Genomic DNA, 11,528 nt, shown 5'->3' on the forward strand with positions numbered 1-11,528 from the left:
CCCCGCCCAGAAAAACACCACAAAATTACTAAAGCTTTAGAAATAACACTGTTATTGGTTCAATAACACCACTTAATTTTTTTTTCTATTTTCTATTTTCCATTTTCATTTTAGTTTTATTAATATACTTAATTTTTACATTTAAGAATTTATAATTTAAAATTCTGTTTTCATTTTAAAGCTTTAGTAATTTTGTTGTTTTTCTTTTAATAAAAATGACAAAAAAAAATTTGGGGGGAAAAATAAAAAATAATGAACTTTTTTATTTTATATTTTTCATTTTCATTTTCGTTACATTTTTAGTGATTTTTTTTATTTTAAATTTTTTGGTTTTAATTTTAATTTTTTTTTTATTTATATAGTTTTTCATTTTTAGTTCAATTTTAGAACTTCAGATTAAACTAAACGAAAATGAGAAATGTTGCATTGGCAACTAGCTAAAATAAAATTGAAGGTTTTTTTATTTCAGTTAATGTAGTGTACGTGTTGTTGTACTGGCTTTGTTGTTCCTGATATTCACTTCCATAGTGTTGTTGAAGATAAATGTTACTTAATTTTGTCAAATCTGTATAGTGTATTTCTGAAAATTTGACATAAAATTTGCAGCACAACATGACAGCTGTATATTAGAACATAAACATAACATTTTAAGTGTAATATACTATTATAGCCTAGTTTTTATTAATATTTTTAAATTCATTTTTACTTCATTTTTACATTCTTACTCATTTTAAATGTTTAAAATGTTTTAAAAGTAATTTTTTTAAATTTAGTTAACAATAATAACCCTGGTGGGATGTTTTGCTGATATAATAATTATTATTTCTGGTCTCATGGTTTAAACTCTGTGAGCTTGTGTTTCTAGATGAAAACAGTTTTCAGATATATCTGGAGGTTAAATGTTGACCTGTAACTGACCTGTTATTTCTAGATGCACACCATCTTGAAGACCCTGATTTTGAAGAACCGGAAGAAACGCAAATGGTTCAGTCAATGTCCCACTCTGTATCACAAAAGATCAGTCAGCATCCGGATGGAGAAGATTACCCAAATAACTACACACCAGATTCAAAGAGCCAAGGCAAACCGGATCCCAAGCAAGCTTTTGTGATCGAGATCTTAGACGATACTCAACAGAAAAAGCGCTCGCAGTCGTTCACCAATAACATGTCTTCTCCCGACTTCCAGTCTGCTCTAAAAAGCAAATTAGACAAACGGAAAGGTGGAGAACGGTTAACATCATCCGGAAATAATCCACCCACACAGCAGTTCACGATTCCCCTCAAAGGTTCAGATGGTCCTCAGCGGGCCGGATCCCTCAGACGGGAGAAGACCGAAATCCGTATGAGCACGTCTGACTTCAGCTCCCGCTCTGCGTCTAAAACTTTCGGCAGCGTCGGCCGGAGGTCCAAATTATCGCAGGACTTTGCTGCGGAGTTGCTTAGGGTGTCGAAACCCAGTCCTGCTCCCACATGGGACGCGAACTCGACTTGGGTGAAGACCCCATCTTCTAATGCTGGATCCTCTGTGACACAGAGTTTTCCTACTACGTCTCATACAGTGAATCAGACAATCAGATCTCCCTCTGCACCCAAGAAAGACAACTGTACAGAGGCCAAAACGTTGGTTCCCAAGCAGCAGGACGAGGATGACAGTTTAAGTGATACAGGTACCTACACCATTGAAGATGAAAGTCCAGACAAAGAGGTTGTGGAGGCACGGAGCTTGATTGATCAGGTACTTGACATCCGATTCAAGTAGCTAAAGAGACCACGAACACATTGTGTTATTAGAAAGCATTGTTTCAGTTCTGTTCAGATTATTTCAGTCGCCCCCCCTTGTTTTTAATCACGATTAAAGTTCACTTTGAATAGTGGTTGACCGATATATCGGCTGTTATTTGGCTGATTGGCACTGTAAACCCTAACGCGTGTTTTGAATAGTGGTCGACCGATATATCGGCCGATATTTGGCTTTTTTTTAATTTTTTATATTGGCATCCATTGGCCGTTCTTTATTTTCTGTTTAACTGATATGCACTGTAAACCCTAACACTAGTATTTTATCACATTGCAAGTACGTTTTGAATAGTGGTTTATCAATATTCCGGCCAATATTTAGCATTTTTTAAATATCGGCATCAGCCATTAATTTTTCTCTGTTTGGCTAATATGCACTGTAAACCCTTACACTAGTTTTTTTTAACACATTTGAAGTGTTTTGAATAGTGTTCGACCTATATATCGGCTGATGTTTGGCATTTTTTAATTATTGCCATCGGCCATTGATTATTTTTTTCTGTGTGGCTGATATCACTTTAAACCCTAACGCTAGTGTTTTATTACATTTCAAGTGTGTTTTGAATATTGGTCGACTGATATATCGGCCGATATTTGGCATTTTTTAATTTTGGCATCCATTGGCCATTCTTTTTTTTCTGTTTGGCTGATATGCACTGTAAACCCTTACACTAGTATTTTATCACATTTCAAGTGTGTTTTGAATAGTGGTTAATCAATATTTCAGCCGATATTTGAAATTTTTTTTTAATATCGGCATCAGCCATTACATTTTTTCTGTTTGGCTGAGATGCACTGTAAACCCTAACGCTAGTGTTTTATCCCATTTTAAGTGTTTTGAATAGTGGTCGACCAATATATCGGCTGATTTTTGGCTTTTTTTTTTTATATATCGGCATCGGCCATTACATTTTTTTTTCTGTTTGGCTGATATGTCGGAAGCGGGATTTATATTTTGACAGGCAGAGGACTTTTATTTAGACCTTAATTGAATGCTGACAGGAGAGTTATTCTGCCATGTAATTAAATATTAATGATTTTACAGATACATTTTTTTTTTATATTTATTCATTTTCAAATGATATAATTTAGAAAATTATTATGTAAAATAAATATAGATTTAATTTCAGCAATTGTTGTGCATGTGTTTTTTTACTATCTTTGAATTAAATGTTGTGATATATAAATCGGCTTTATATCAGCCATCAACCACTTATAAATATAATATAAATATTGGCTAAATATCGGCATCGCCTTTCAAAAAATCCATATCCGTTGACCACTAGTTTTGAATAATTCATCCATTCAAGAGTCAAGGAGTTCCAGTCAGTTGGGAACAAACATATTCATGCATGCTTTATCATTAACAGGTGTTTGGTGTTGGCGACAACAGCCAAACCTCAGCAGCAGCAACAGTTATGCCTATAGTTGGTGACACTGAGGGTCACGATAGTCTTCTACTCAGTGAGAATAGCTCAGGCCCAAAATTGGGTCTATACTCAACAGACCTTAGTGACACAACCAAGGGTCCTGTACAGGTAAACTCACTTTGGATCATGGGCATCAGTAGATCTATCTGTCATTTACTCAATCACCACAATCTAAGTATTTTTCAGTGTGATTTGGATCTTTGTTTGGGAAATTCTCAAAGCTGTTTCTTTTGGCTCTTTCCTGCTTTTGGATGATTATGGATGGGTGATTTGAATCATTGAAGAGCCTGATCTCTTTTTATGGTTGAGATATTTTCATTTGGTATATAATGATATTTTCTTTGCATTTACAACTTGAGCATCTATGTAATCAATATTTGATAATATATTTAATGTTTAATAAGGTTTCTGGAACATTCAGACAGTAAATAATGTCAAGGACCAATAAAAATGTTATATAACATTAATAATAATAATAATAATTATTATTATTATTATTGTTGTTGTTGTTATTGTTATTTTAAATTTTTTTGGTCTTTCACATTCATATGCTTTTATTTAACAGACAGAGAGCATACAATCAAGCCTAACAAGTTTACTAAAAAGATTTATTAAAAATGAGGAATAGAAATAATTTAAATATAATAAAAAAATTTAATTAAATATGAAATTTCACTTTGTTCTAATTATTTCACATAGCTGTAGATAACACTAATTGCAAATTATTTTTAACAGATTGAACATTATGAGAGTATTAATAAATATATGAACAATATTAATTCAGATATTTACAATGTTTATTTTTAACATTTCTGTATTTTGTTTACTTTAAGTGAAGTTTACTTAAAAATATATGATACGCAAGGCAAGTTTATTTATATAGCATATTTCATACACCTTGTTTTACATAAAATAATTTAATAAAATGTGAAAGGTAAGAAATAAAGAAAAAAAGAAAAAATGTAATGATTTTTTTAAATAAAAGAAATTTTAAAATAATTAAAAATATATTTTTTTTTAATTATTAGATTGGGTGTTTTTAAAAGGATTTCAATTGATATTTTCACTAATATTTTCACATTAGCAGTTCTGAGCACTAGAAGGATTATTCAAGGCAAATTTGACTTAAAAGATAAACTTACTTTACAGATAAAGTGAAAATATCTCGACATGACTGGGTTACCATTTTAAAGTGCTATGATGTAGTAAGCGTTTGCATTTAATTAGTCAGTTTCCTCTTTTCTACAGATGCAGTCGATGACAACATTAACGCCCGGAGGCACTAGGTGGGTTTCTCGTTGGGCCAGTTTGGCTGACACCTATTCAGACTCACACCGAAGGTCTGACTACTCAGAAACAGGCCAGAGCAGCAGATCAAGACGAGTTCTGCCTCGGGTTCCTTTGAAGGAAAAGATTGAGACGCCACCGCCTACGATACACATCCAACCAGACTCTTATCTGTCCGGTGTGGAGAAGAGTTCGCAAGTTCAGAAGCAAAAGTGGGATCCACAGAAACTGAGCGTCCAAGATGATCTGGATCCGGACAGCCTGAGTGATGCCAGCAAGTCCGATGATGGCTCTGTGGTTGAGCAATGCAGGAAGACTCCTGATACAACCCAGAAGACATGGAACCGGTCTACGAAGACCAGTCAAGAAGAGGCAAAAGACCAGGATTCACCTACCAAGCTCTCCACCGCAACGTTAACACAACAACATGGCAAGCTTAGCAAGAGCAACTGTTCACCACCCCACATTGATCAATCGGATGACTCTCTTGGTGGAGACAATTCAGTGTCCATTGTTAGACAGGAAAGTTATACCAAAGAAAGGGCCAGCGACAACATCCACTTGTCCAGATTGCCCCAGATATCTAGTCAACCCTCTAGCAAAGATGCTTTTAAAGGTGTAAGCAATCAAGACACTCAATCCTACCTCAAAGACACTGAGGACGTTCTAGCATCTCTGGAAGCCAAGCTCCTGGAGCAGCAGCAAGACAATAACGGTCGCTCCCACCTGGGGGACTCCTTCTCGGGAGAATCGGACACTTCTAGTACAATCAGCGGGAAAAACGCTTCCGTTTCGGTGCCTAGGAAGCCAGTGGTCCTCAGAGGACTCTTAAGAGGTTCCAGAGAACCTAAGACCTCTGATGATCCATCGACTGAGAAGAGCCAATCCGGGATAAAGGACAGCGATGGCAAGGCAGATCCAGGCAAGCGTTTTCTGCTCCGTCGTAACCTTAGTTCTCTCGACTTTGGGGCTGATCTTCAAAGTCCCACCACACGGCACTGGCCAGACGCCGTCTCCGACCAAGAATCAAGTTCACTACCTTACAAAAAGTACACTATTCCTCTTCAGAAGGAAGGTACGAGCAAATCCATAGTACACAATGCTCTAGCTCGCTCCAATAGCCTCTCCGCTCCGAGACCGACAAGGGCTTCGATGCTTCGCCGTGCCCGTTTGGGTGAAGCCTCCGACAATGAAGGTACCGAAACCGATCGGATGTCTCAAAACTCCGATGTCAACCCCTCGGCAAACAGTCGAGGCGCTCAGGAGAGCAAGAAGCTTTCTCGATTGGACATTTTGGCTCTACCCAGGAAAAGGACGGGCTCCTTTAACACACCCAGTGATACAGAGTCTTCCATGAGCCGGACAGGCTTTTCAAACCACAGCACCGAGTCAGGCAACTCTGTGCGGAAAGCTTCAGTGCTGGATCCCAAGGCTCTTCTGCGGAAGGTTTCCAATGCCATGAACAGACAGCCGATCATCCGCGGACGCTCAAGCAGTGCCAAATACGCCAGTAGCACTGCCAGTGAGTATCATGCTGCCGAAAGGGTTTTCTGTTCGCTTGTTTCATTGTAAGATTTGCGGAAGGTTGGTCAAATGTTAGGCAAACGTTTCCAAGATGGCTATTTTGGTTTTGCATCCATTTATCAGAGTGATGAGCTTCCAAAACAACAAAAGTACAAGACGTTTCTGATCTAAAATCAAGTTCTTTCACTGTCTCTGAATGACTCTTCCAGCGGTCATTGACTTGATTTGTGTGCATTTGTTTGTTAAGCAACAACTGGGCCAATGACCATCTTCAACTAACAAGACCATGTAATTAGTCTCCAATTTTACTAATGTTTGAATTTGCAGATAACCAGATTACCATACTAAAAACTTAACAGGCATATTGTGAAAATCAAGGTAATTTATAGCAACGTGATTAACAGTTCTTTTGGGCAGTTGAACCCCATTGATGAATGGGAAGTGGTTTTTGGTTTTTCGGGTGTCTTCTCACATCTCTCCGTCTCTTTCTCCTCTTGCTTTTTTTTTAAATTTTGGTTTCTCTCCCATCCTCTGATGGCATGGTGTACCAAACACTCCTCATTCCCAATTTCCTGGGCCAAGGCTCCAGGAGGCGTCAGAAGGGTTCAGACTACGCCTCCACCTCGGAGGATGAGTATGAGTCAAACCATAGCACCCCTAAACACAAACGCTCCCATCATTCAGGATCCCAGCAGAACCCCAGAATCCATCCGGCAGGTCCGGTGCGAGCCGTGCCCCGCTCGAGAGACTCCGAGGGGGAAGGACACGAGAGCGACGCCTTCCAGAACTGGACATCTCATAGCGCTGAGATCGCCAGGTGGGGAAACACCAGGATAGGACTGCAACAACCGATTATTTAGATAATCGATTAATCGAATGATTACTAGAACGGCTAATTGACGATTGTCCCAACGGTTAATCGTCTAATCGGCAATTGTTTCAATGATTAATTGACTGATCGACGATTGGTTCAACGATTAATTGCTGATTATTTTTGGCGGTTAATCGACTAATCAGCTATTGTTCCAATGACTTATAGACGATTGTTTAAACGATTAATTGATTAAACGACGGTTGTTTCAATGATTAATTGGCGATTATTTCAACGCTTAATCGACTGTTCCAACCACTTATCGACACAGATTTTTACGATTAATTGACTAATCGCCGATTGTTTCAACCATTAATTGATTATTATTTTGACGATGAATCGACTTCTCTGCAATTATTTCGGCGATTAATTGGTAGGCTTTGATCAATGAGCTTTTACATTTAGTTCAAATATTGAGTTATACATATTCTAACTAATACATAAAACAAGGTAATCACTTCAGCTTTTGAAAATGTCAAACAGTTATATTACTATTACAATTGTATTACTATTACAATTACAACTTTTTTTTTTTGCAATATAAATAATTATATTTGGCACACAAAATAAGATGACAGACAGAGAGACATTCTCATTCACCATTTAGTTAGATATATGAAAAATTAAATGACTGATGCATCATTCTGCCTAACATTTCCTTTTGTTAAGGTAATTAATAAGATGTAATTAAAATTAAGGTAATAAGGCGTTTTATTTTCGGATAAACTTTTTTTTTATTTTTTTTTATTCAACGGCATTATCTCTTTTAAAATACCTTATAGTGTTATGATACTCAAAACAGTCCTGAGCTGGATCAAGCTGTAATCAGTGCAAACCAAACTATCACTGTAATGTAATAATATATTTTGGTTTTTTTTACATTCACTAATAATATTTAACATTAGCTAGCTCCACACTGGAGAGCTGCTTAATAACAGAATGTCAATTAATTTTAATTGAAAGTGACACTGATACCGTTTTTTTATGTTTAATACTATAAAGCTGAATGTAGCGATCTGTTGTATTCTATTGTAAGTGCTATGTAAATTGACGTGACGTGACTGAGAATTGCAGAGTTGGTGCAAACTTATCCACATTGCTATTATCAGATGCTTTCTTAACTGCTGTTTTCTCACCGCTGTCATTTTTGCTGTGTTTATTTCGTTATTGAGAGGAAAGCGCGCAGCACATATTTACACATTCATCTAAACATCACTCAGAGCAGCGTCGGGATGTTCGCTAACAGTAGACTGCTGCTTGGGTATTTCAAACTTCTTTTTACCCCTAAGCGAAGAGCGAAAATGAACTTCGCCGTGAGTATATTGGGGTCTTTACACATGGCAGCATTTTTTGTTTGTAGTTTTGTAAAACTCTGTCTTCTTCTGTTATATTTGCATCTGGGAGGGCTGAATTAGTGTTGCGCTACAGCGCCACCCTGGTCAAACCGTGTTACTGCAGGCCCTTACATTAGGTCATAAGAGACCAAAATATATTTGTCGACTAATCATTTCAGGCCTATACCAGAATGACACACTTATAAAATCAGCAATCCATTTTATTCCAATTTTATTTAAATAATAGTTGGCGAATGTTACTTTTAACCACATTTCGATTTACTTCAAATCTCGTTCAGCTAGCTCAGACTCTCTCTTCCAGAGCTATAGCACTAGGTATAATAATCATGCAGAAAGGAGAAGCTTCCAGTTCTGTTTCTCAGTAAATAAGTTACATAATTGCAAAAGTAACTTCTTCTTATGATTCTTGTGGTTCTTATGGTTTTAATTCAAGCAGGATTGCGTTACTTTACTCAATTAAAAAAAAAAGATTACTTGTTACTTGTAATGCATTGTCTTTTTTTTTTTAATGCATATTCTTTGTTAGATTGAGTCAAGACTTGGCCAAAGATTTGGCTATTCTGGCCCAAGAGATTCATGATGTTGCTGGAGACACAGAAGCTCAGAGTGCTTCAACAGACAAGACGGGACCAGCCATATCTACCCATGAAGAGGTACCGTTCATAATGTTTCTACGTTCAACAGGGCAGCATTTATTTGATCAAAGATACAGTAAAAACTGAAATATTATTACTATTCAAAATAGCTGTTTTCTATGTGAATTTCTGTTAAACTGTAATTTATTCCTGTGATCAAAGCTGAATTTTCAGCATCATTACTCCAGTCTTCAGTAGCTATGTTTCCATCCAAATATGCTAATTTAATTTATGTGCAAAACTGGAATATCGCATAAAACATTTGCGAATAAAGCACCGTTTCCATCCAACGAGTCAAAGAGAACAAAATCGTCACTTCCTGATAAACTGCCACTAAATATCTCTAAGAAAATTAGGAGAATCCACTGAATATAATCATTTTCATATAGAATAAATGACTTGCGCTTCAGAGAGCGCAGACGTAACACAATAAATGCGGTCATTGCTTTTAGAGGCGGATGCTGCTGTTTGGGAGCGCAGTCGTGTAAGACAGTAATTATACAGAAATACTTTGATGACAGACTTTGCTCAGGCATTTCAGAACGACCAAAACAACATATAGACGCTGTGAAGAGATCGGTCCGCTGGTTTGTCAAGTTATCCCGTCTCGTAGCGCAAACTCACGTGACTTTTTAACTGCACATGGAGGAATTAATCGGTAAATGTGTTTCCATCGTAGTTCATGTGCATTTTTTCTTATCGGATAAAAAGTTTATCCGACTCAGTTGTGCGCATAAGATTTTTTATGCTCATTTTTAGAATTTATGTGCATCTTGGCGTTTCCATCCAGCGGTTTTTTATGCGATAATCCAAAATGCGCATAAAAATAGGTGGATGGAAACCTAGCAAGTGTCACATGATCCTTCAGAAATCATTCTAACATGCTGATTTGCTGCTCAAGAAACATTTCTGAAACAGTTGTGCTGCTGAATATTAAGTACGCTGTTGTTTTCATGCTCTTTCAGTTGCGGCACCAGATTCCCGAAGCCAGTCTGAATTTCCAGAAGGAATATCCTGCTGCGGCGCCGGCTGACGAGTCCGAGCAGATCGTTAGTAATCGACAGAGCATGAGACCAGACGAGGTAGCAGAGCTTCTCTTCAGTTTAACATCAGGAGTTTTAACTCTGTATTTGAGCTGTACATCTCATTCTTCTTCTGTCAGCTTACACTGAACAATATGATGCTGAATCCAGTGTCCCAACTGTCTCTCGCCATCCGTGAAAACACAGAGCAACTGACGGAGAAAATCAAGTAAGACTTGTTTGCTTTTCACAAGATGCTTTTCATATGGACCACAAAACCAGTCATAAGGGTAAATTTTTCGAAATTGAGATTTATGCATCATCTGAAAGCTGAATAAATAAGCTTTCCATTGATGTATGGTTTGTTAGGATAGGACAATATTTTGGCCGAGATACAACTATTTGAAAATCTGGAATCTGAGGGTGCAAAAAAATCTAAATATTGAGAAAATCATCTTTAAAGTTGTTCAAATGAAGTTCTTAGCAATGCATATTACTAATCAAAAATTAAATTTTGATATATTTACGGTAGGAAATTTACAAAACATCTTCATGGAACATGATCTTTACTTAATATCCTAATGATTTTTGGCATAAAAGAAAAATGTATAATTTTGACCCATACAATGTATTTTTGGCTATTGCTACAAATATACCCCAGCGACTTAACACTGCTTTTGAGCTCCAGGGTCACATATGTACTTACGTATTTTGATACATATGTTCATATGCTGTATTGTTTTTCTTATATTTTTCTGTGTAAGCGGTTTGAGAAGGCACGATATATAAATAAAGATTATTATTATTATTATTACTGTGACGTAATGTACAGGTTTCATTCTCGTATATATTCTTTCAGGGCTTTGTTTCATAATAAAATGGATGTTTTGGGAGAAATTGAAGCGAAAATCAATGAGGCTGATGATTCTCCACCAAAAGCATCAAACAAGGTGTGTGTCTTTTTTTCTTCCTTAAATAAAATGTTACTGAGTGCTCTGTATTTTTTTTTTTTTTAATAAAATCTGAACTTCATTGAACCATTTGTAATGTTGAATGAAGTTATAAATTATAAAACAGTTTGATTTTGATTTTTTAATTCAGGGGCTGTATTAGGGAAGCAGTAAATGATCATGGTTCATATCAGTGTTATTTTAGTATCATTGATATACTATTATATTTTGTATTAATATTGAATTATTTAATTTTTATATTTTCTGTTCTCATTTTAATTTTAGTTAGTTGTACTAATTTTGTTGTGTTTGTCATTTTTAATTGTTTTCATTATTTTTTTATAAAATGTGTTTACAGACATATATAAGTCTAATAAAATCTCAGTTTCATTGAACCAGTTGTAATTCAATTTTAGTTAAGGTTTTACTAATTTTGTTGCTTTTGACATTTTTATTATTTTAAATTTTTTATAAATATATATATAATTTATATCAATTTTTCATTCAGTTTTAGTTATTTTAGTACAAAGTCAGTGTTATTTTAGTGTCGTTGAGATGCTATTATAGTTTTTATTAATATTTTGAAAGTTTTTATTTTTACATGTTCTGTTTTCATTTATATATATATATATATATATATATATATACAATATAA

At 35.8% G+C, this 11,528-nt stretch overlaps 1 protein-coding gene across 5 annotated transcripts in view; it reads left to right on the top strand.

The window, feature by feature from the left end:
• The window catches only part of LOC107716056 (centrosomal protein of 170 kDa protein B-like), a 36,681-nt gene that overhangs the window by 23,021 nt on the left and 2,132 nt on the right, over positions 1-11,528 (top strand). For 3 of the 5 annotated variants that reach the window (XR_001637161.1, XM_016522376.1, XM_016522377.1), the window contains exons 9-16: positions 932-1,737; positions 3,170-3,337; positions 4,478-6,038; positions 6,623-6,857; positions 8,793-8,919; positions 9,867-9,983; positions 10,064-10,152; positions 10,783-10,873. Coding sequence is in view for 4 of the 5 variants with exons in the window: in XM_016522376.1 (XP_016377862.1) it covers positions 932-1,737; positions 3,170-3,337; positions 4,478-6,038; positions 6,623-6,857; positions 8,793-8,919; positions 9,867-9,983; positions 10,064-10,152; positions 10,783-10,873 (3,194 nt within the window). In the remaining variant the exon portion in view is untranslated. The remainder of the gene's footprint in view (positions 1-931; positions 1,738-3,169; positions 3,338-4,477; positions 6,039-6,622; positions 6,858-8,792; positions 8,920-9,866; positions 9,984-10,063; positions 10,153-10,782; positions 10,874-11,528) is intronic. The other 2 variants (XM_016522379.1, XM_016522380.1) reach the window with 2 other exon arrangements.

This window comes from Sinocyclocheilus rhinocerous, unplaced genomic scaffold (genome assembly GCF_001515625.1).
Source record: "Sinocyclocheilus rhinocerous isolate Xijiao unplaced genomic scaffold, SAMN03320098_v1.1 scaffold1862, whole genome shotgun sequence".
NCBI lineage: Eukaryota > Metazoa > Chordata > Actinopteri > Cypriniformes > Cyprinidae > Sinocyclocheilus > Sinocyclocheilus rhinocerous.